General features: G+C 45.2%; 1 protein-coding gene across 2 annotated transcripts in view; it reads left to right on the top strand.

The window, feature by feature from the left end:
* Positions 1-19,718, top strand: part of ATP2A3 (ATPase sarcoplasmic/endoplasmic reticulum Ca2+ transporting 3) — a 148,081-nt gene that overhangs the window by 78,757 nt on the left and 49,606 nt on the right. For both annotated transcript variants that reach the window (XM_089772106.1, XM_089772105.1), the window contains exon 8: positions 1,725-2,189. In XM_089772106.1, coding sequence (XP_089628232.1) covers positions 1,725-2,189 — 465 coding nt within the window. The remainder of the gene's footprint in view (positions 1-1,724; positions 2,190-19,718) is intronic.

Genomic DNA, 19,718 nt, shown 5'->3' with positions numbered 1-19,718 from the left:
TGTCATCTGATCACTGGACCAGGAACGCCTGAGGTCTCTTCCAGCTCTGTGATTGTATGAGCCTTGTTTGTGCTGCTAGATAAAGTCTTTACTAAGGAATAACCGGGGGGTAATTTTACAGTTTCCACGCTATAGAGCCGGATCTTGTATCTTTGTGACAATGTGTAATACATCAATACAGCGGACCCGTTGGTCTTTGAGAGACACTTACACCCCTGAGCCAAGTGCGAGTTTTTTTAATATATATTTTTTAAATGAGGCTGACCCTCTGCAACATTATAAGCTAGGTTGCCCCAGGCCTGGTGTCCCCCTTGGGACAGTCCTGCCTCCATGAGGAGAGTAGCTAACAGAGCTAGGAGCAGGGATCTCAGTCCTGTAGCCTGGTTCATGCTGGCACTTTACAGCTGTGTGAGTGTGAGTGACAGACAGACATCCCTGAGCCAGAATGTTACAACACTGTAAAGTGCCAGTGTATGGGAAGTCAGTGTCCATGGAGTTGTATTCCTTTTAAAATTTCAACTTTTGTGTTTATCGTTTTCATATGAAATCATGGACTAGAGATGTTGCAGATGTTTGTTTAAACACACAGAACTCATGGGGTCTGATTTCCTTCATGCTCCCCCCAGGCTCACTACGAGCTAACACTGTACTGGTGTAAAACTGGCAATAGAATTGGGCCCATTTTGAGCAGTTTGGCTTATAAATGCCACCTCAGTCCTTTTCATGACTTCATTCCAAAAGCAAAGTGAAGCTCTGCAGATGCACCTGAGTTTTGCTTTTCTTCAGGATTTTTTTTTTAACATTCCAAGTGGGAAACTTCAAACTTGTGAGTGCAAACAATCCTCAAAGCAAGAGATGGACTCGGATGCAAATTTTGCAGACTAAGATTTTAATGCTCTAACATTCAAAGGTGGTTGCAGCATGGGGTTTTGTGTCATCCTATAAAGATATGGGCCTATTATAAAATCAGAGCCACATTCAAATTTCAAACGCGTGGCAGATTTGGAGGAGTTGTGTATATGGTGTTTTGATACTCACTTTTGAGCCTAAAGCATGAAACAGGTAGAGAGAGAAAGTGGCCTATCAATTAGAGTCTAGGATTAGAAGGTAGGAAGACTCCCGAGTTCTTTCTTGAGATCTGTCACTGTCCAGTTTCTTTAACCCTCGCTTCAGAAATTCCTTTGATCAGTTTTGTTCAGAAAAACTGCTGCTAAGCCTTAAAATCCATTACGGAGGCTGTGGGGAGGGATAGCTTGGCAGTTCTTTCATTTAGCAGTTTTTACTAGATCCAGCACCTTCAATTTTTCTCTGCTCCTTAGGACTAATGGGGATGCATTGTGTGTGGAGATGCTTCTAACTCAACCCCACTCCCACCTGTAAAAAACCCCAAATCAAATAAATCTTGAAGACTGCAGAAGACTCCCTAGCAACTGATAGGTCTGGAGAAACTCCTGCTTAAGTTTGGTGGGATATCACCAAAAGTAGAAAGGCCTGGCAATGGAATAACAGGAACAAGGAGTTATTGGATCCAAGCTGGAGAGATATTGGACAGCCAACCAGTGGCAGGAAAACTCAGGAGTCCTGACTCCGAGTCCTGTACTTTAATTGGTGGGCCATATTCTCCTCCTGTACAATGGCTACCCATTTGCTGCTTCAGGCTCAAAGACGTACTGTTGGTGTATTCTGTGCATCCAAATGACTTAGCTTTCTTTTTTCTGTTCCAGGGTACCAATATTGCAGCTGGTAAGGCTGTTGGGGTCGTCATTGCTACCGGGGTATACACGGAAATTGGGAAGATCAGGAACCAGATGGTTGCAACTGAGCCGGAGAGGACCCCCTTGCAACAAAAGCTGGATGAGTTCAGCCAGCAACTCTCCAAGGTCATTTCTCTGGTCTGCGTGGCTGTCTGGGTCATCAACATCAGCCACTTCAGCGACCCAGTCCATGGCGGCTCTTGGTTCCGTGGCGCTATCTACTATTTCAAGATTGCTGTGGCCTTGGCTGTGGCTGCCATTCCTGAGGGTCTCCCGGCTGTCATCACCACTTGCCTGGCACTGGGCACACGCCGGATGGCCAAGAAGAATGCTATTGTGAGGAGCCTCCCTTCAGTGGAAACACTGGGCTGCACCTCAGTCATCTGCTCTGACAAGACTGGCACCCTTACGACCAACCAGATGTCTGTCTGCAGGGTGAGTTCTTGAGCTATGCAAAAGCATAAATGCCATCTGGCTTTCCCAGAAGACGTACAGAGTCATGAGGCTAACGCACAGGGCTGTGAGGTAGGAGGCTAAGTTTTGTTCCTAGCCCTGGGGTAAGTAACTTCCCCCTGTGCCTCAATTTACCCATCAGTGTAAAAGGGGTAACAACGTTTACCTTCTCCACAGGCATATTGCAGGGCTAAAAAGGTCTCTCTCCTGACAGAAACTTTGCTAACTGAGAATTACAAGGAGGGCACGAAAAAGTTTGGCATTTATTGCAAACCTGTATAAACATGACCTCCCTTTCCTTCCTGGTGGTGGTAAAAATGTATTGTTTTTGCAAGAGTCTAGAGCTGCAATTGTATAGCTCACTCTTGCTTCTTGCGAACAAATGAGACACCTCTTTAAAGGTGTGGCTTTTCAAAGGCTATTTTAAGGACTCTTCTATCTTGGAGCTTTCCTCTGTGGTGGGAATCTGTTTGAAATGAGAGCTCCTACAAGCACACGTGTTTAGTCTGTTCTCACCCGGGTTTGTTTAAGGAAGCTGGTAAGAGATTAGAAACCTACCAGATGAACTTCTTTCAGAAGTCAAAACTGAGGTCAGTGTAACTACCTAGTTTTAATGTATAAGAAGGGATCACCCTGAGAAATCCAGGGGTCAAGATAAGATTAATGCAGCCTGGTTAATCTGTGTGTTGTGTTTTTCTTTAATCTAAGTTTTGTTGTTGGAAAGTTTTGGTCAGCAATCCCATGCAGCTGAGTTTGCAATCTAAATATACTATAAACTCATAAAATAAACACTGCGGCCACCATGCCTGAGGAATGTTTCAATTTTATCTGGTATAAAAGGGAGCTGTTTTCTGGGGACCATTGTCCATTCGCCTGCCCTGTGGGCTTGGCTATATTTGGATTGACAAGAATAGAATGGGGCAGGAAAGACGGGATAATCCAAGCACTCCTCAGTTTCTTCACTAATCCTCATTTCGAAGAAAAGATTTTTTTATACTAGCCCTCCAGTGTTCTAGGAAAACATTGGAAAATGTTTCACCAGAGGAAGAAATCAACCTGCCCAGCATCTTCCCCCTAACATCCCAACTTTCGTACTTTGTTAGAACTGTCCAAAGTAGACAACATGTTGTCGCATGTTTCTACATGCTGTGAGCACTGACTGGTTCACTAAAAGGTATACATTATTGGAAAGTCTGAGATATCTGTTCTATAAATTATTTAAAATGGAGTAGCACTGGAGTTGGCACATTTTTTAAAAAAAATGTGCTGTTTCCATGTCTTCATTAGAAAGGATAGATGGGCACAGACAGATACACACACCCTTTATACATATCATCTTCCTATTATCCCTTCTGCAAAGCAGATATGTTGGAAGACCAGTGATACTTTCTATCTCCTTCCGCAGGCAGCCAGCTACAGTAACATGTGTGTGACATTTTGCCTAAGGAGTGTGTCTGGCAGGCTGTTCCTGTTCAGTAGTGGTTCTTGTAGTTTCCTTAGTGATATGGCAAAGTGAGAGGTCCATGTTCATCTGCATAATGAATGTGTGGGAGTTTAAAGGCATTCAGCGAGAAGCTGATGGTTCTGCAGACAGATACAGAAGCATCTCTTGGTGATCAATTAGCTAACGTAGTATGGGAAAGACCCTGATCTTTCCAGAAACCTGTTCAAAACAGCATTCAAGTGGCTTTCCTAGCTGATTTCTTTACCAGGCAGACTACTCATTTCTTTAAATCTTTTTCTTTCCTGTTCCCCCCACCCCCTCACCCCGGCTCATTAAGGAAGCAGGGTTACAAACTCACCACCACCACCACCACCACAGTTTTGGTCCATATGCACATAAAGATCCTGTGTTTGGACAAACCAGAAATTCAAAGCCATGCTCAACCAAAGCCACCGAGGTGTTTCTGGCTTTGGGTAAGAATAGTGATAGAAATGTAGCTGTGTTAGTCTGGTGTAGCTGAAGCAAAATACAGGACTTTGTAGCACTTTAAAGACTAACAAGATGGTTTATTAGATGATGAGCTTTCGTGGGACAGACCCACTTCCACTATTTGATCTGAGGAAGTGGGTCTGGCCCACGAAAGCTCATCATCTAATAAACCATCTTGCTAGTCTTTAAAGTGCTACATAGTCCTGTATTTTGGGTAAGAATGAATCTGATTCACTACATTCAGACATATTCAGATCTGGGATAGTGATTCAAGCCCATCTCTGAATCAAGGCCATGAGAGCGTCACCTGGTTTCCATCTAAAATCCTAACTTGGTTCAGATGATGATGATGTAAAGCTTCGTCCAGGTTTGGTTCCCCACAGTGTGAGGTACTGTACAAATGTACATAGTAAATGTCAGTCACCTGTTTCAACTGAAGTCTGTGAAACTGTCCTGTTGGTTTTTAATTGCATAGGATTAAGCCATGAAAGGCAAACAGAACAGCTGTGTGAAACAAACTGAAGTGGGGGAGGGAGAGAGGAGAGAGCCACAATAACAAGAATGTTTAATATTAGCAATAATCACAGTTCTCTCAAAACTCAGCCCAAACTCTTAGCAAACCTAGCCTGAGCTAATAACTAAATTCAGGTGCTGTATTGATTCATCCCTTTCTCAGTATCCATTTAATCAGTCAACAGAAGTGGGGGATCTCTCTTGGATAATCATATTCCAGGCCCAGTCAGCTTCTGGACACACAGAAATTTTGTGTTTAATGTTTAACCTTCGGGAGTTCCCTGGTTAAATAAGGTGACTGCATAATGGAAAGACTATGGATATTGTTCACAGCTTTGCAGACCTGTTGAACGTTTAAATATTTACATTGGGTGGTCATGACTGTGATTGAGCTCTTGCTTATCCTGGAGGTGTTCACTTTCATTAAACAGGCAGGTTCTGTCTTGAATGGAAACTGCATAGAGTCTGTCAATATCCTGCAGGCAGCCTTCTCTCAGGAAGAATTAGGGATGTTATCTTCTGTAATGGGGCAAAGAGAGCTTTTGTTCACAGAACTCTTGTAGACCCACTTCAAGCAGTGTTACAAATAAGAGAGCTCCTTTGCCACTAGATCTATGGCAAGCAACTGGATTATATGTCAAGCGACCTGGTGCCGTAGTTTGTAAATCCTTCCCAGTCTGAAGGCTCTCTCCTTTTTCCCCACTCCTGTCAATTTTGCTTGCCTCCTTCACTGGAGTTGGGTGGGGAGTGGGGGAAAACCTTTCAGATTTTTTGTTGGATGTTTCCCCTTTTTTATTTTTGAAATTCAAAAAGTCTGAAATCCAACCAGCGCACTGAGCAAAAATCGAGGAAAAAAATTGATTTTTGTCGGAAAAAAATTCATATTTTGGCAAAACAGGGGGGGGGGGAGACTAATGATATTGTTCAACAGTTCTGCCAATACCTCCCTAACTTGTCTTCCCCAGGGTGTTACTGTGTAAATGATTTATTTGCCTGCCTTCCTTGATTCTCCAGGAAATACGATGAACCAGACTTCGCAAATTTTCTCCAGTTCACTCCCACCATTCATGATACTCCATGTCTACCTGAGGTCAAGTCTTGAAATTCTTATTCCCTTTTTACTCAGCCATTACTTGGAGGAAAACAAAACTACTTGCTAATATCAACATACAATTAAGGACTTCAGCATTTGGGTCTTGATCTATCAAAGCACTTAAGCAAGTGCATAACTAGAACTGTGTGAAAAGGCTTCAAGCATGTACATACTTTAAATCAGATATGTAAAGGTAGGCCCTTTGATGAGAGTCAGATGTTCAGTAGAATTTTGCAACCAGCACAACACTTACTGGTCCTACGTTGTGACAAGAATTACGTGCACCATACCAGCATCCATTCGTTATCACTCTTGTTCTTTTATCACAAAGCTTTCTTTGGCATAGTTTGGAATGATAAATCCAGAGCCTGGGGTCATGGTAGCCTGGGAACTGGCTTTTCCTGGTGAACTCATAAATGTGTTGCCTGCTTTCAGTTTCATTCTTGAGAGTCTACATAATTGATGAGATTCTCTTTCCTCAGCTTGATTGATGGATGTGGGTGTTCTATACATGCCAACATTCCAACAGGAGAAAACCGGACACTCTTGCCCCTCCCCTTTTTTGAGGCCTTGCCCTGCACTTGCTCCACCTCATCCTCGCTTACAAACTTATTTGCCCCAGGGTGGGGCATGGAGTTTGGGGCGAGGAGGGGGCTCTGGGCTGAAGCACAGAGTTGAGGTTTAGGAGGGGGTTTAGGCTCTGGGTTGGGAATGTGGGTTCCAGGGTGGGGCCAGAAATGGGGGTTCAGAATGTTGGGCAAGGACTCCAGGCAGGGGGAGAGGTTGGGGTGCAGGAGGTTGTGAGGGCTCTGGGGTGGGGGTGAGGATGAGGGGGCTGGGTTGTAGCAGGGGGCTTAGGGCTGGGGCAGTGGTTGGGGTGTGGGCTCTGGATGGGAGTTGGATGTGGGAGGGGGTTCCAGACTGGGACAGGGAGTTGGGATGCAGAAGGGGATGCAGGCTCCGGGAGGCAATTTGGCTATGATGGGGGTGCTGAGGGCTGAAGTAGGGATTTGGGGTACAGCAGAGTGTTCAAGGTATGGACTTTGGGCGATGCTTACCTCAGGCAGTTCCTGGAAAGCTGCTGGCATGTTCCACTACCGCCTGGGTGGAAGTACCGCCAGGCAGCTCCGAGTCTGCACACTGCCCCCTCCCTGCAGCTCCGATTGGCCGCGGCTTCTGGCCAATGGGAGCTGAGGAGCAGATGCTCAGGGTGGGGGCAGCACACAGCCACAAAACCTTCCTGCCTCCGGTGCTGCTTCCAGGATTCACGTGGAACCAGGTAGAGAGCCTGCCTGCTCTGCAGTGCCACTGAGTGGCTGTTTAACAGGCCGCTCAGCAGTGCTGACTAGAGTGCCAGGGTCGCTTTTCCACTGGGCATTTTCGGTTGAAAAGTGGACACCTGGCAGCCCTTCCCATTGGTTGTGGTCAGCACAAGGGGTGACTCACCTGCCTCACCTCCGTGTTTTGTCTTCATAGGTCCTTTTGGTAGAGAGCGAGGGTCCAACAACACATTAGAATCGCAGCTCTGAAGACCGTAAGGCATAAATACAATGTTCTGGTCTGAGCTGCATAATAAAGACTATAGAAATGCTGTAAGTGACCTGGGCATCTTCAGCAGATCTTACCATTCCTTGTTACGGATATTAGGGGGCTAGACAATTCATATGAATCCCTGCTTTCCACCCAGAGATTGAGCTAAAAGCTTTCTCTTGAGCAGCAAAACACAGATAGTAGTTACATTCTTTTTAAGAATATAAAATCATGAGTGGTATCGAGAAAGTGAATAAGGAAAAGTTATTTACTTGTTCCCATAACATAAGAACTAGGGGCCACAAAATGAAATTAACGGGCAGCAGGTTTAAAACAAATAAAAGGAAGTTCTTCTTCACACAGCTCATAGTCAATCTGTGGAACTCCTTGCCTGAGGAGATTGTGAAGGCTAGGACTATAACAATGTTTAAAAGAGAACTAGATAAATTCATGGAGGTTAAGTCCATTAATGGCTATTAACCAGGATGGGTAAGGAATGGTGTCCCTAGCCTCTGTTTGTCAGAGGGTGGAGATGGATGGCAGGAGAGTGATTGCTTGATCAGTACCTGTTCAATTCGCTCCCTCTGAGACACTTGGCATTGGCCACTGTCAGCAGACTGGAGGACTGGGCTGGATGGACCTTTGGTCTAACCCAGTGTGGCCGTTCTTATGTTCTTGCCTTTCGTATCCAGTCATATCCATATCTGTTCATATCCAGTCCTTGAGATTATAGTGATTTATTTCTGTCCCATAACTTCCTCTGGATAATTTCTTTTCTTTAATGGTCATTTAATGAATGATATGGAGCAGTCCCAACGTGCTTTACTGGCCTGTATTTTCTGGGCTTTGCTTCAGGGCTTTCAGTTCAAGTTTTATAATAATATAATTTCACAGTGAGTCTATTTAGGAACTGTAGCATAGCTTTAGAGCAGGGGTGGGGAACCTTTTTTGTGTCAGGGGGCTTCTGACCCCACAGAAAAATCAGTTGGAGGCTGCACACAAGTGAGAAGCAAAACAACAACAAACCAAAAAACACTAAACAAAAATAAAACAAAAAATCCCCTCACACACTTGATGCCACGCAGGTCCAGGCTAGTAGATTTTGTGTGCTCCAGTTCGCAGGGGCCAGATTCAGGCAAGCTTTAGGTTCCCCACCCCTGCTTTGGAACCCTCATTCGGCACATTATTCTTAAGTCCCTCTGAAACTCTCAGTCCCTCTCTAATCAGCAAAACACTTTTAGTAGGTGCTGAAATACCCTGGACTTCATTGTGGTCGTCTTGGTATCAGGGCTAGTGACTAGTGGCAGTATTCAGGAGCCGAGTTCCATTATAATAGGTATGTGCAAATACATATAAAAAGAGCAGAGCATAAGAACGGCCATATTGTGTTAGACCAAAGGTCCATCCAGCCCAGTATCCTGTTTGCTGCCAGTAGCCAATGTCATATGCCCCAGAGGGAGTTAACAGACCAGGTAATCCTCAAGTTGATCCCTCTTCTGTCATCCATTACAGCCTTTGACAAACAGTGGCTAGGGAAACCATTCCTACCCATCCTGACTACTAGCCATTGATGGACCTAGCCTCTGTAAATTTATCTAATTATTTTTTGAACCCTGTTAAAGTCCTGGTCTTCACAACATCCTCTAGCAAGGAGTTCCACAGGTTGATGGTCCGCTGCATGAAGAAAATCTTCCTTTTGTTTGTTTTAAACCTGTTACCCATTAATTTCATTTGGTGACCCCTTGTTCTTGTATTATGGGAAATAATTTTTCCTTATTTACTTCTTCCACATCAGTCATGATTTTATAGACCTCTTTCATACCCTCCCCTTGTCTCCTCTTTTCTAAGATGAAAAGTCCCGATCTTTTTAACCTCTCTTCATATGGGACCCATTCCAAACCCCTAATCATTTTAGATGCCCCTTTCTGAGCCTTTTCCAATGACAATATATCTTTGCTGAGATGAGGCGACCACATTTGCATGCACTATTCAAGATGTGGGCGTACCATAGATTTACATAGAGGCAATAAGATATTTTCTGTCTTATTCTCTATCCCTTTTTTAATGATTCCTAACATCCTGTTTGCTTTTTTTGCCCCCCAAACTTACAATCTAAATAGGTAAGTCAGACAGTGAGTGGGAGGCACAGGTGACTCGCGATGGCACTGGGCAGGTGCACCCTCCCTCCTGGGACCCATGCCAAAATTTTAATTGCTAAATGGGGTGTCCCCAAATAACCCCTCCCTAACCCTCTGGTTGGTTCTCCCTGCACACCCACGCTCCTGTGGGGAGGGTAAACAGGCATAGAAAAGGGGTGACTCTGGAAAAGTCGCTCCCAGCAGGTCACTAAAGCTGTGACCAGGTCATGTAACCCCGAGTCTAGTGTCCGGCCCCCGAGACCTGCCTGAGGGAGGGCGGCACTGCAGTTGCTTGTGTTTAAACTGTTCTATGCACAGAGGCCTCTGTCTTCCAGTCACCGGCCTTGGATCTTTTTATAAACATGATGCTCACTTCATTAAAGGAATGAGACCAAAATGTTCTGTCAGGATGAGGAGGGTCCTTATATGGAATACAGCTAAACCTCTCCTCTGCTTCAGCCATGAGCTCAACAACAGAATGGCTGGCATTCGTGACTCTCCCTGTTTGCATAATAACTGAATTGCCAGCGAGGGGGAGGAAGGTATGAACAGTAAGTGCTTATTGACCCTCACTAGCTCTCCTCGGACAAAACAGTCTGAATACTAGCTGCCAGGCCTGCCGACTGGGGGGGAGGCGCAACTGTCCCAGGGCCCGGCGATTCCCAAGGGCCTACTGCAGCAGTGGTCGCTTGAACTCTGGGCCCTTTCAGTTACTGCCAGAGCCCTATGTGGGCGGAGGGCTGCCTGGGGGAGGCTTGCTCCAGCCTTGCCCCTTCTGCCTCAGGCCCAGCCCCTTCCTGGGGTGCGGAGCTGGACACACAACCTCGCCTTGCTCGGGCTCGGCCAGTCTGTCTGCCCCAGCGCTAGCTGTAGTCCAAGCTTGCATTGAAACCGAGCTCTGGAGGCAGGGCCGTCTCTAGGGGGTGTGGGACATGTCACCCCCCCCCATGCCTCAGAATGGAGCTCAAGGCAGCCCCGCCCCCCAGAATAGGCCCCGCCCCATATTGCCTCCTCCCCCACTCCATCCCTTCCACCTAGCTCTGCCCTGCCCTTTTGTGTCGATTACCAGGGGCCTGGCATAGGGTGGTAGCAGGAGGCACCCTTCCTTGCACTCACCATGGCGATGGGACCCGAGTGCCTGGGCAGCCAGCTCCGCCATGCCCCAGCCGCCTCCTCCCAGCCCACTGTGCTCCCCTTCTCTGCGGCGGTGGGAAGCAAAGCTCTCTGGGACTGGGAGTGGAGGGAAGCCGAATGCAGTAGGCTGGGCGGGGCCGGGTGGAGCAGGGCAGGCTGCTGGGTCATTCTGGGTCCCACCACTACGGTAAGTGTGTGGGGGGGGAACAACCCCTGTTGCCATCCCATGCCAGGTGATCCCCTGGGCCTCCTTGGGATCCATGCATAGGATGATCCACTGCCTCGGGGCGCCCCCAAAGTGCGGGGCCTGAGACAGGGTATTGTCGCTTGTATTTGACAGGGGCGATGATCCGGAAGGAAGCCATCATCTCGTTACATTAACCTCAAGCATTATTTAGTATAGGGGGAGAAAAATGTTTTACCTCTGTCCTTGCAGACTGCTTCCTTTTTAGAGACGAAGATTGTAGGATCTGTGTAATAAGTTAATAACTCTGAATTAAGCTCATCATGGAGCCTTTGAACAGCAGTTATTGAAATTGACATTCAGCTCAAATTATAGTCTCTGAAAAGTTGGCACAGGGCACCCTTTTATGCTTCATTGCTTAGTGCAACAGGAGGCCAAGATGCAGAGGATGACATTTGGAAGTTATGATCTGATGGGCACATTTGGAAAGATAAGTACATGCTTTGTAACCCGTTGAAACAACATTGGATGAACTTCCTGAGGGGACAAAGAAGAATATGTTCTTATTTTAAAACCACAGCCTGGCTCGTCCCTTCTAAATAAGGCCAATTGGCACTGGGTTATGCAAACAGAATGCTGTTATGGAACCTGATTCTGTTGAGATGCTGTGTGGCATTCCCAATAGTTGAGCGCTTGGGTGGCCACTCGAGAAATCCAGAAACCACCCAGCTGATAAGCAGAGCACCCACAGTGCCAGCAGCATGTGTTTCTACTACCAGTGTGCACATCTGCACATGCTTTGGTGCGTATAACAAAATTTATTCTGCACATAGATGAAAAAATTAGAGGGAACACTGATACTTAGCATCGTCTAAGATGAGTATCAGTGGGCACCCAGAGAGCTCAACACCGTGTTGTAGGTGCTCTTCCCTTGGCTGGACCAACCTGCATAACTCTGGCATTGCTGCACAGATCAGTGATAGCTAGTTGTCAGCCTACCTAGTGAGGGGAGCCGTTGAGGAGAGCAACATGTTGACTTTTACGTGCAATGTGCACTGTGAACGGAGGAAGGATGATGCTTAAGCAGCTCAGTCAGAGATGGGTGCAGTAGATTACAGCGATATGACTCACTCATTGGCTAGAGGAGACAGGTGAATTTGTGTTTCCATGGCAGTCTGGTTCTGCGAGCTGAGTTCAGATCCCTCCCAGTTGGTGTCTCCTTAAAGATCCTGGCTTTGGGGTCTTTTGAATGAGTTGTTTCAGCAGCCTGAATGGACTCTGGCTAACATGTAAACATGTAAATGAGTATCCCGGGGAATGCTCTAGGCAGAATGGCTTTCCTGGAGTAATGTGGTTTGTGTGTGAATGCTTCTTTGTTAAGGCCCATCTACAGGAGACTGCAGTTTAATTCAGCAGCGTCTATCTAAAACAAACACATGCGCCTTGTTTTTGGATTCTCTTGCTCAGAGTTTCCCCCTCCTTCCCTTTACGAGCTATGACCATTTTTTCTAGCTTGTCGGTGTGACTCCAGCCCAAGTGACAAAGGGATTGGACAGATGCGTGGGGGTGGGGGTCTTAATCAGTTTTCCAATAAATGTGAAATGAAAGTTATAAACAGATGGCAAGTAGCAGACAGGAGTTTTTTAAACCAGAGCAGTTAGTTCCATTGTGGCACCCGGCACTTTTCTAGCACATGTATCCACATGAAGATTTAAAAGTAGTGTACAAATAGTAGGTTTTTATCTATATTCTGCAGACGGACAAACTGAGGTAAAGAGAAAGTGATGTGCTTGAATCCAGGCTTCCTGACTCTCAGTCTTATGACCCTAAATCCATCCTTACTCCTATGCCATTGTGGACCCTTGTCCACTGTTACAGATTCCAGGAAGATGTGACTAGTTTTTTGTATTAATCCCGGTTGTTGTTTTTTCTTGCAAAGTTAAATATTTTCTATTACTGATGAGCTCCTGACATCCCATACCACTGTCCAACTTTGGTAGCATTTTTATGGATTTCTTTTCATATAGGACAGAAAATACATTTAAATAGCACCTCCTCCCCCAAAACTAACACTCCTCCTCTTGCTTCTCTCCTCTCAAATGAACCTGCAGCAAAAGTGCCCAGCATTAATTAGAGCCGGGCTACTCAACTTTGGAAGCCCCAAGATCTACAATGATACTCACACTGGGGTTGCCAGATGGTTTCAACAAAAATACTGGATGCACTTGACATTATATCACAAGCTATATTAAATCTTATTTAGAAAATACTGGACATTTATATTTTCTCTTTTATATTTTCTCAATTTGTTTCCCAAACAGAAAGCCGGACACCTGACAACCCTACTCACAGCACATGCCAAGGGCCGCAATTGAAGTGTGGTTACATATCTATATACAGTACAGATATATGCAAATAGCTTCTCTCACACTGACGGGCATGAATGCAAAGATTAAGGCAAGACTACACAACACACAGGCCCCATATACGTCAGTTCTGCTGCTATTAATAAAATGCAGCAGTTACCCGATTTCCACCCCTATGGCAGCACTTTTAATGAGCAATGTCAGTCCAGGAATTTAACTACTAAATGCATCTCAACAGAAGACCATTCTATTGACGACTTTCTTGTTTTGGCTCCCACCTGCGAGCTGCAAACGAACTGGCCATGGGCTGCATGTGGTCCATGGGCCACGTGTTGAGTAGCCCCGAATTAGAGGGAAGTATTTTTATGATCTGGTTGCTTTCTAAAATGTGCCTAGATTCGTGCTGTTACCTCAAGGGAAGAAATGAAATTTCAGCTGCGGAAGGACTAATGGGCATGCTAGGGATTTGAAAGGTTAACCGGATAACTGGTAAGCCTCATCCGTAATGGTGAGGATTACAGGTTTCGGTTTCCGTTAACCCGGGAGGGGGGAGGAGGTGCCTGGAGCAGCGCTTATCCAGCCCTGTGGGGCACATTAGTGTGTACATCCCTAGTGCATACGTGTGTGGGTGCCAGATTCTTGGGTTACTTCCCCCCCAGATCTCTAATACTACATTTTTGACACAAATGTGCCTTTAAAGGGTTAAATGCAGAAGTACATGAAAACTTTGGTCTGAGGCCAACTGAGTTTCCTTCTTTGTGTGACACAGGAGCTAATATGCACCCTCCAGCCTTATAAGGTAAACAGTGCCGCAGTTTGGCTGGCTCTGTGCCTGTAGCCTTTCTCAGAAAGGGACATTTAAATTGCTGGGGCAGATAGGTTTGGGTTTGTAAGCCCACCTCCCCCTTTTTAATGAAATGTTACCTATCCTGTTTATGGACTAACCTACAGCTATTTCCTCTTCATGATTTACAGTTACTGCAAACATACTCCTCTATTCCCTCAGGAAATACACCATAATGTAATACCAAAAATCTGCTAATACTTTTCAGATCCCACAGTCAAAATCTCCCCCTTTCCACCAACCCATCTTGACTCAATGCCATTGTATTAGTCACTGAGCACAATCTAGGATAGGAAATTTAATGTAGCGCTTGGTTGCCCTGGGTTACAGAACACCATTTTTAAATAGATTCAGATTAGAAAAATTAAAGGGGCTGTGACCAATTAAAAATGAGATATTTACACAATCTAGACAGATGACCTTATACCATGCAGGAAGCAAGAACTGGCTAGGAGATATGGGGTAGTTTGCAGACCAATAGTAAGTGCACCTGATGCGAACATATGCAGCCCATTAATGTATGGGTTGAATAGTACTCAGCTTTCAGAAATGGCCAGTAATTTTTAGTGCCTTTTTTTGGAGGAGTGCATTCAACCTGAAGCAACTTAAAAAGGGGTTTGAGCTTCAGAGAAGCTGAGCACCCACATTCCAACTAAGGATGCAAATACCCCTTTAAAAAGTTACAATTTTAATGGATTAACCAGTTAACTGGGCTCTGGAGAAAAATGCAGCAGCTGGGGGGGCTGTACTGGCCAGCTGGGGTCCTACTAGTTGACTGGTTACCGGGTAAGCATGCAGGTAAGACTGTTTACTGGTTAACCAGTTCATATTTTACATCCCTAATTCCAACGATCACCCTCTAAGGTGGGCTCAAAAAAGGTTGAGGCATCCAAAATCAATAGTCATATTTGAAAATTACAACAGCGAATGCATAGACCTTGCCCTAAGTTTTTTGCTACTCTGTTTATCTGCCTAGGCATTTATATAACTCTCCTGACTGTCATGTCTGAGCACTTGCTGTCTTAGCCTGTAAGTAGCCACGCAGTGTTCTTGTGCTATTTCAGATATGCCTGTGGATGAGTTTTGCCCCTCATAGCACACCCTAATGGATCAGCCGTTTTAGCAAAGTATTTGAACTGGTTCTTGATTCTCATGCTAGGAGAGGCAGGCTACCTTTAGTCATCTCTTTTCCAAGCTGAAAAGTCTGTGTCTTATTCATCTTTCCAGGTATGGAAGATATTACATACCCCAAATCACTTTTGTTGCCCTTTTCTGTACCTTTTCCAATTCCAGTGTTCTTTTTTTGAGATGAGGTGACCACATCTGAACACAGTATTCTAGGTGTGAGCGTGCCATTGATTTGTATATAGGTAATATGATGTTTTATGACTTACCTATTGCTAATGATTTCCAACATCCTAGTAGTGGTTTTGGCTGCCACTGCACAAGGAAAGGGTATTTTCAGAGAACTGACCACTATGACTCCAAGATCCATCTCTCCAGCTAATCTGGACTCCATCATTTTATATTTATAGTTGGGGTTATGTTTCCCAATGTACATTTCTTTACATTTATCAACATTGAATTTCATCTGCCATTTTGGTGCCCACTCACCCAGTTTGGTGATAGCTCTTTGTAACTCTTTGCGGTCTGCTTGAGCAGTTTTGTATCAGGCACATTTTGCTATCTCACTGTTTGTCACCTTTTTCCAGATCATATATGAATATGTTGGATAGGACTGGTCCCAGTGTAAACCCGTGGGAGACACCACTAGTTACCTCTCTGCATTCTGAAAACTCACCATTTATTCCTACCCTTCATTTCCTATCTTATAATCAGTTACTGATCCATTTTATTTATTAATTTATTTCAAGTATTTTTACCCTGCTTCTCTCTATTTAAAATATTTACTGGGGCTTACAGAATTTTAAAACACAATATATATGTGAGGACTTTCCCTTTTATCCCATCACAGCTTACTTTGCATAAAAGCCTTTGGTGAGGAAACCTGTCAAAGGCTTTCTGGAACTTTAAGTACATGCTACCGACTGGATCCCCCTTGTCCACATGCTTGCTGGCCCCCTCAAAGAACTCTAGTAGATTGGTGAGGCATGATTTCCCTTTACAGAAACCATATTGACTCTCTTTCAGCAAATCATGTTCATTTATGTCTCTAATAATTCTGTTCTTTACTACAGTTTCAACAAATTTGCCAAGTGCTGAAGTTAAGTTTACAGCCTGTAGTTGCCAGGATTACCTCTGGGGCCTTTTTTAAAAAATTGGCATTGCATTAGCTATCTAGTCATGTGATCCAGAAGCTGATTTAAAGGATCCGTTGCAAACCACGGTTAGCAGTTCTGCAGTTTTACATCTGTGTTCCTTCTGAACTCTTGGGTAAATATCATCTGGTCCTGGTGACTTCTTATTGTTTAATTTACCAATTTGTTCCAAAATCTTCTCTAATGACACCTCAGTCTGGGGTAATTCCTTCAAAGTTGTCATTTAAAATGAATGGCTCCGGTTTGGGAATCTCCCTCACAACTTCAGCCTTGAAGACGGATGCAAAGAATTCATTTAGTTTCTCCTCAATGATGTTACTGTTAAGTGCTCCTTTAGCATCTCGATCGTCTAGTGGCTCCTGGTTGTTTAGCAGGCTTGCTTCTTCTGTACATAAACATTTGTGCTGTTACTTCTTAAGTCTTTGGCTATCAGTTCTTCAAATTCTTTTTTTGGCCTTTCTAATTATATGTTTACACTTCACTTGCCAGAATTTCTCCTCCTTTCTGTTTTGCTCTCTAGGATTTAACTTCCACTTTTTAAAGCAGGGGTGGGAAACTTTTGAGTTGGGGGGGCCACTGACCCACAGAAAAATCAGTCTGGGGCTGCACAAAAGTAAAGAGCAAAAAAGACACAAACAGACCCTCACTGATGTGGCCCCTGACTGAAAAGGAAAAAGATGCTTCTCATAGTCCCCTCACACGCCAGAGCCTTGCCAGGCGGGGGAGAGGGCAGCTAGTAGATTTGTATGTGCTCCAGCCCAGTGGAAGGGTGGTGGGGAGGCGGAAACACCAGCACAGGGTTCCCAATGCTGGGGAGCAGGGGGAGGAGTCTTGAGCTTTGGGGACCAGATCCAGGCAAGCCGGGGGCTGGCGGTCCCCCACCCCTATTTTAAAGGATGCCTTTTTGCCTGTAACTGCTGCTTTTTTTTCGTTTAGCCACAATGAGAATTTTTTTTGTCCTCTTCAAAAAGTTTCCATGCGGCTTGCAGAGATTTCAGTTTTGCACATTAACTTTTAATTTCTGCTTAACTAACTTCCTCATTTTTGGGTAGTTCCTCTTTCTGAAACTAAATGTCATCATGGTGGGCTGCTTTGGTGTCTCCCCTGTGCTCCGAAATGTTACATTTCATTACGTTAGGGTCCCCATTGCTAAGTGGTTCAGCTATACTCACCCCTTGGGCCAGAGTATGTGCTGCACTTATAACTAACTAAAGAAATGACCTCTCCTTTTGTGGGTTCCAGGACGAGCTGCTCCAAAAAGCAGTCATTTAAAGCACCAAGAAACTTTATCTCTGCATCCCACCCTGAGGTGACATGTACCTAGTAAGGATGTTAAAAGGCAGGTAATTCACTAATCATGTAATCGATAAAAGTTTTATCGACTAGTTAAGTTCTCTTGATTAATTGATAAGGGAAGGCTTCTTCAGTCCTGACTCAGACCGGGTCCAGGAACTGCCCCTGCTGCGGCTCTGCAGTTTAAATGGAGTAAGAGCTGGGGCTCCCAGGCCCACCACCAGCTCCTGCTTCCCACTCCCCCGCTCACCCGTTGTTGCCTCTGATAGCTGTTGAAAGGTTTCCCCCCTTCTCCCAACCCATGTGCAGATGATCATTTGATGGCTTTCTCCATTTATCAACACCCTCCCTGAAGTGCTCGGGGAGCTCTGGAACATAAAGCAGGCTTAGCCAGTGCTGACAGGCAGTCTATACAGAAGGAGAGCCAAGAGGAAGTAGCCTGGGATTTGCGGGAGAGAATGACAGGCACATATGCCGAGCTTATAAACTCTGGCCTGTTGATGTTTGACTTTGCTTCCTGATGTTGGAAGAATTCTTCCGTTTCTTCAGTGACTAAGCTAAGAGTCTTACAGGACAGGTCACTCTTAGGACTGCTTAGGAATGAGGTTGGCTGCTGGCTCTCTGAGCAGGTCTGGACTATTTTGGGGGAAGGTGGGTTGGGAAACTCATGAGCGTTCTGCATGCGGGCTGGCAGAAAGGTTTGCACTAGGATTAATGCCATTCGAAAGGGGTGGAAAACTGTGGATGGTGTCTTCTGAGGAGCAAAGCTACCACGGTGAAGTGGGAAGAGGGCTGTGCTGACGCAATAAGTCAATATTTGTCACCTAGAGGAGCCCAGAGGCCAATTGCTCGTCTATGGAATTCCTTTCTTCTGGGGGAGAAAATTGAGCCCAAGCCCTGGTTATGATGCCGAACTCCATCCCTGTGGGCAGAGGTTGCACTAATGGCTAAGCTGGGCAATGCCACAGCAATGTATTCTGGGGTATCTCTTTCACCTCATCTGCTCGTGAGCAAGTGCCATAAAAAGGTGGGAATGGAAAAATTGGACTGCAGTGTTGGTGAGCTTTGAAAGTTCCTACCATAGCTGCTAGATGTCAGGGTTAGGAAAGTGAGCAACTAGCTGGGGCAGAAGTTGAATGAGCGCGGTGTTATGCAGGGTTAATCCCGGCGGGGTGCTAGGCCACATGTCAGAATGGCAGCATCCGACTATTGGATATGGCTGCTGATGTCCCTGAACAGAAGGTTAAGCAGCATCAGGTGCACCGAGGAAGTTTGTATGTGACCTTTATCCCATTGTGCTACACTAGTCTTGTCAATCCCCTCAATTTGCCCTAACCAGTTGGTGTGTGGGTGGGAAAATGTGCTATTAAAGTGGTTCCACCTTGCCAAGGGTTGGACTCTTCCTGTTCTCTTTATCTGATAATGTGTTCAGACTGCTGAGCCATAAATTGGTTATTTTGAGCCTAGAGCTCTCGGGTTGCTCATTTATTCAACGTAACGCCCCGGAATAATGTGTCACAGAGAGCAAATAGCCTGATGGATGGAGAGGAGCCAAAGATGAACTGTAAATACAGGTCCCTGATTAGGAAGTCAGTCGTTACCAGCTTTTGGCATAACACTGCGCTCACTCAGGCAAAAAAGTCAATAGGAGAAACAACAGATGTTTTAACGGAAAGGTTCCTATTCCAATCTCTCTCTACTGTACCCGCAGGTAACAGGCATTGTGATATCCAGCTAAATTGTGCCTGTGCAGGGAAAACATATAGGCCTTCCTACTCAAGAGCCCTGAGCCTCACGTCAGCGGGTGGAATTGCTCTGGGGAAAAATCAGATGTAGCTAATAAGGTTGAAGGACAGTGTTCCAAGCAAAACCAGATCATGGGTTTATTTAGTTTGGAAAAGAGAAGATTGAGGGGGGACATGATAGCAGTTTTCAGGTATCTAAAAGGGTGTCATAAGGAGGAGGGAGAAAACTTGTTCATCTTGGCCTCTGGGGATAGAACAAGAAGCAATGGGCTTGAACTACAGCAAGGAAGGTTTAGAATGGATATTAGGAAAAAGTTCCTAACTGTCAGGGTAGTCAAACACTGGAATAAATTTCCCAGGGAGGTTGTGGAATCCCCATCTGTGGAGATATTTAAGAGTAGGTTAGATAAATGTCTATCAGGGATGGTCTAGACAGTATTTGGTCCTGCCGTGAGGGCA

This window comes from Pelodiscus sinensis, chromosome 21 (assembly GCF_052426305.1).
Source record: "Pelodiscus sinensis isolate ZL-2025 chromosome 21, ASM5242630v1, whole genome shotgun sequence".
Taxonomy (NCBI): domain Eukaryota; kingdom Metazoa; phylum Chordata; order Testudines; family Trionychidae; genus Pelodiscus; species Pelodiscus sinensis.
This window is presented reverse-complemented; position numbering and strand designations above follow the sequence as displayed.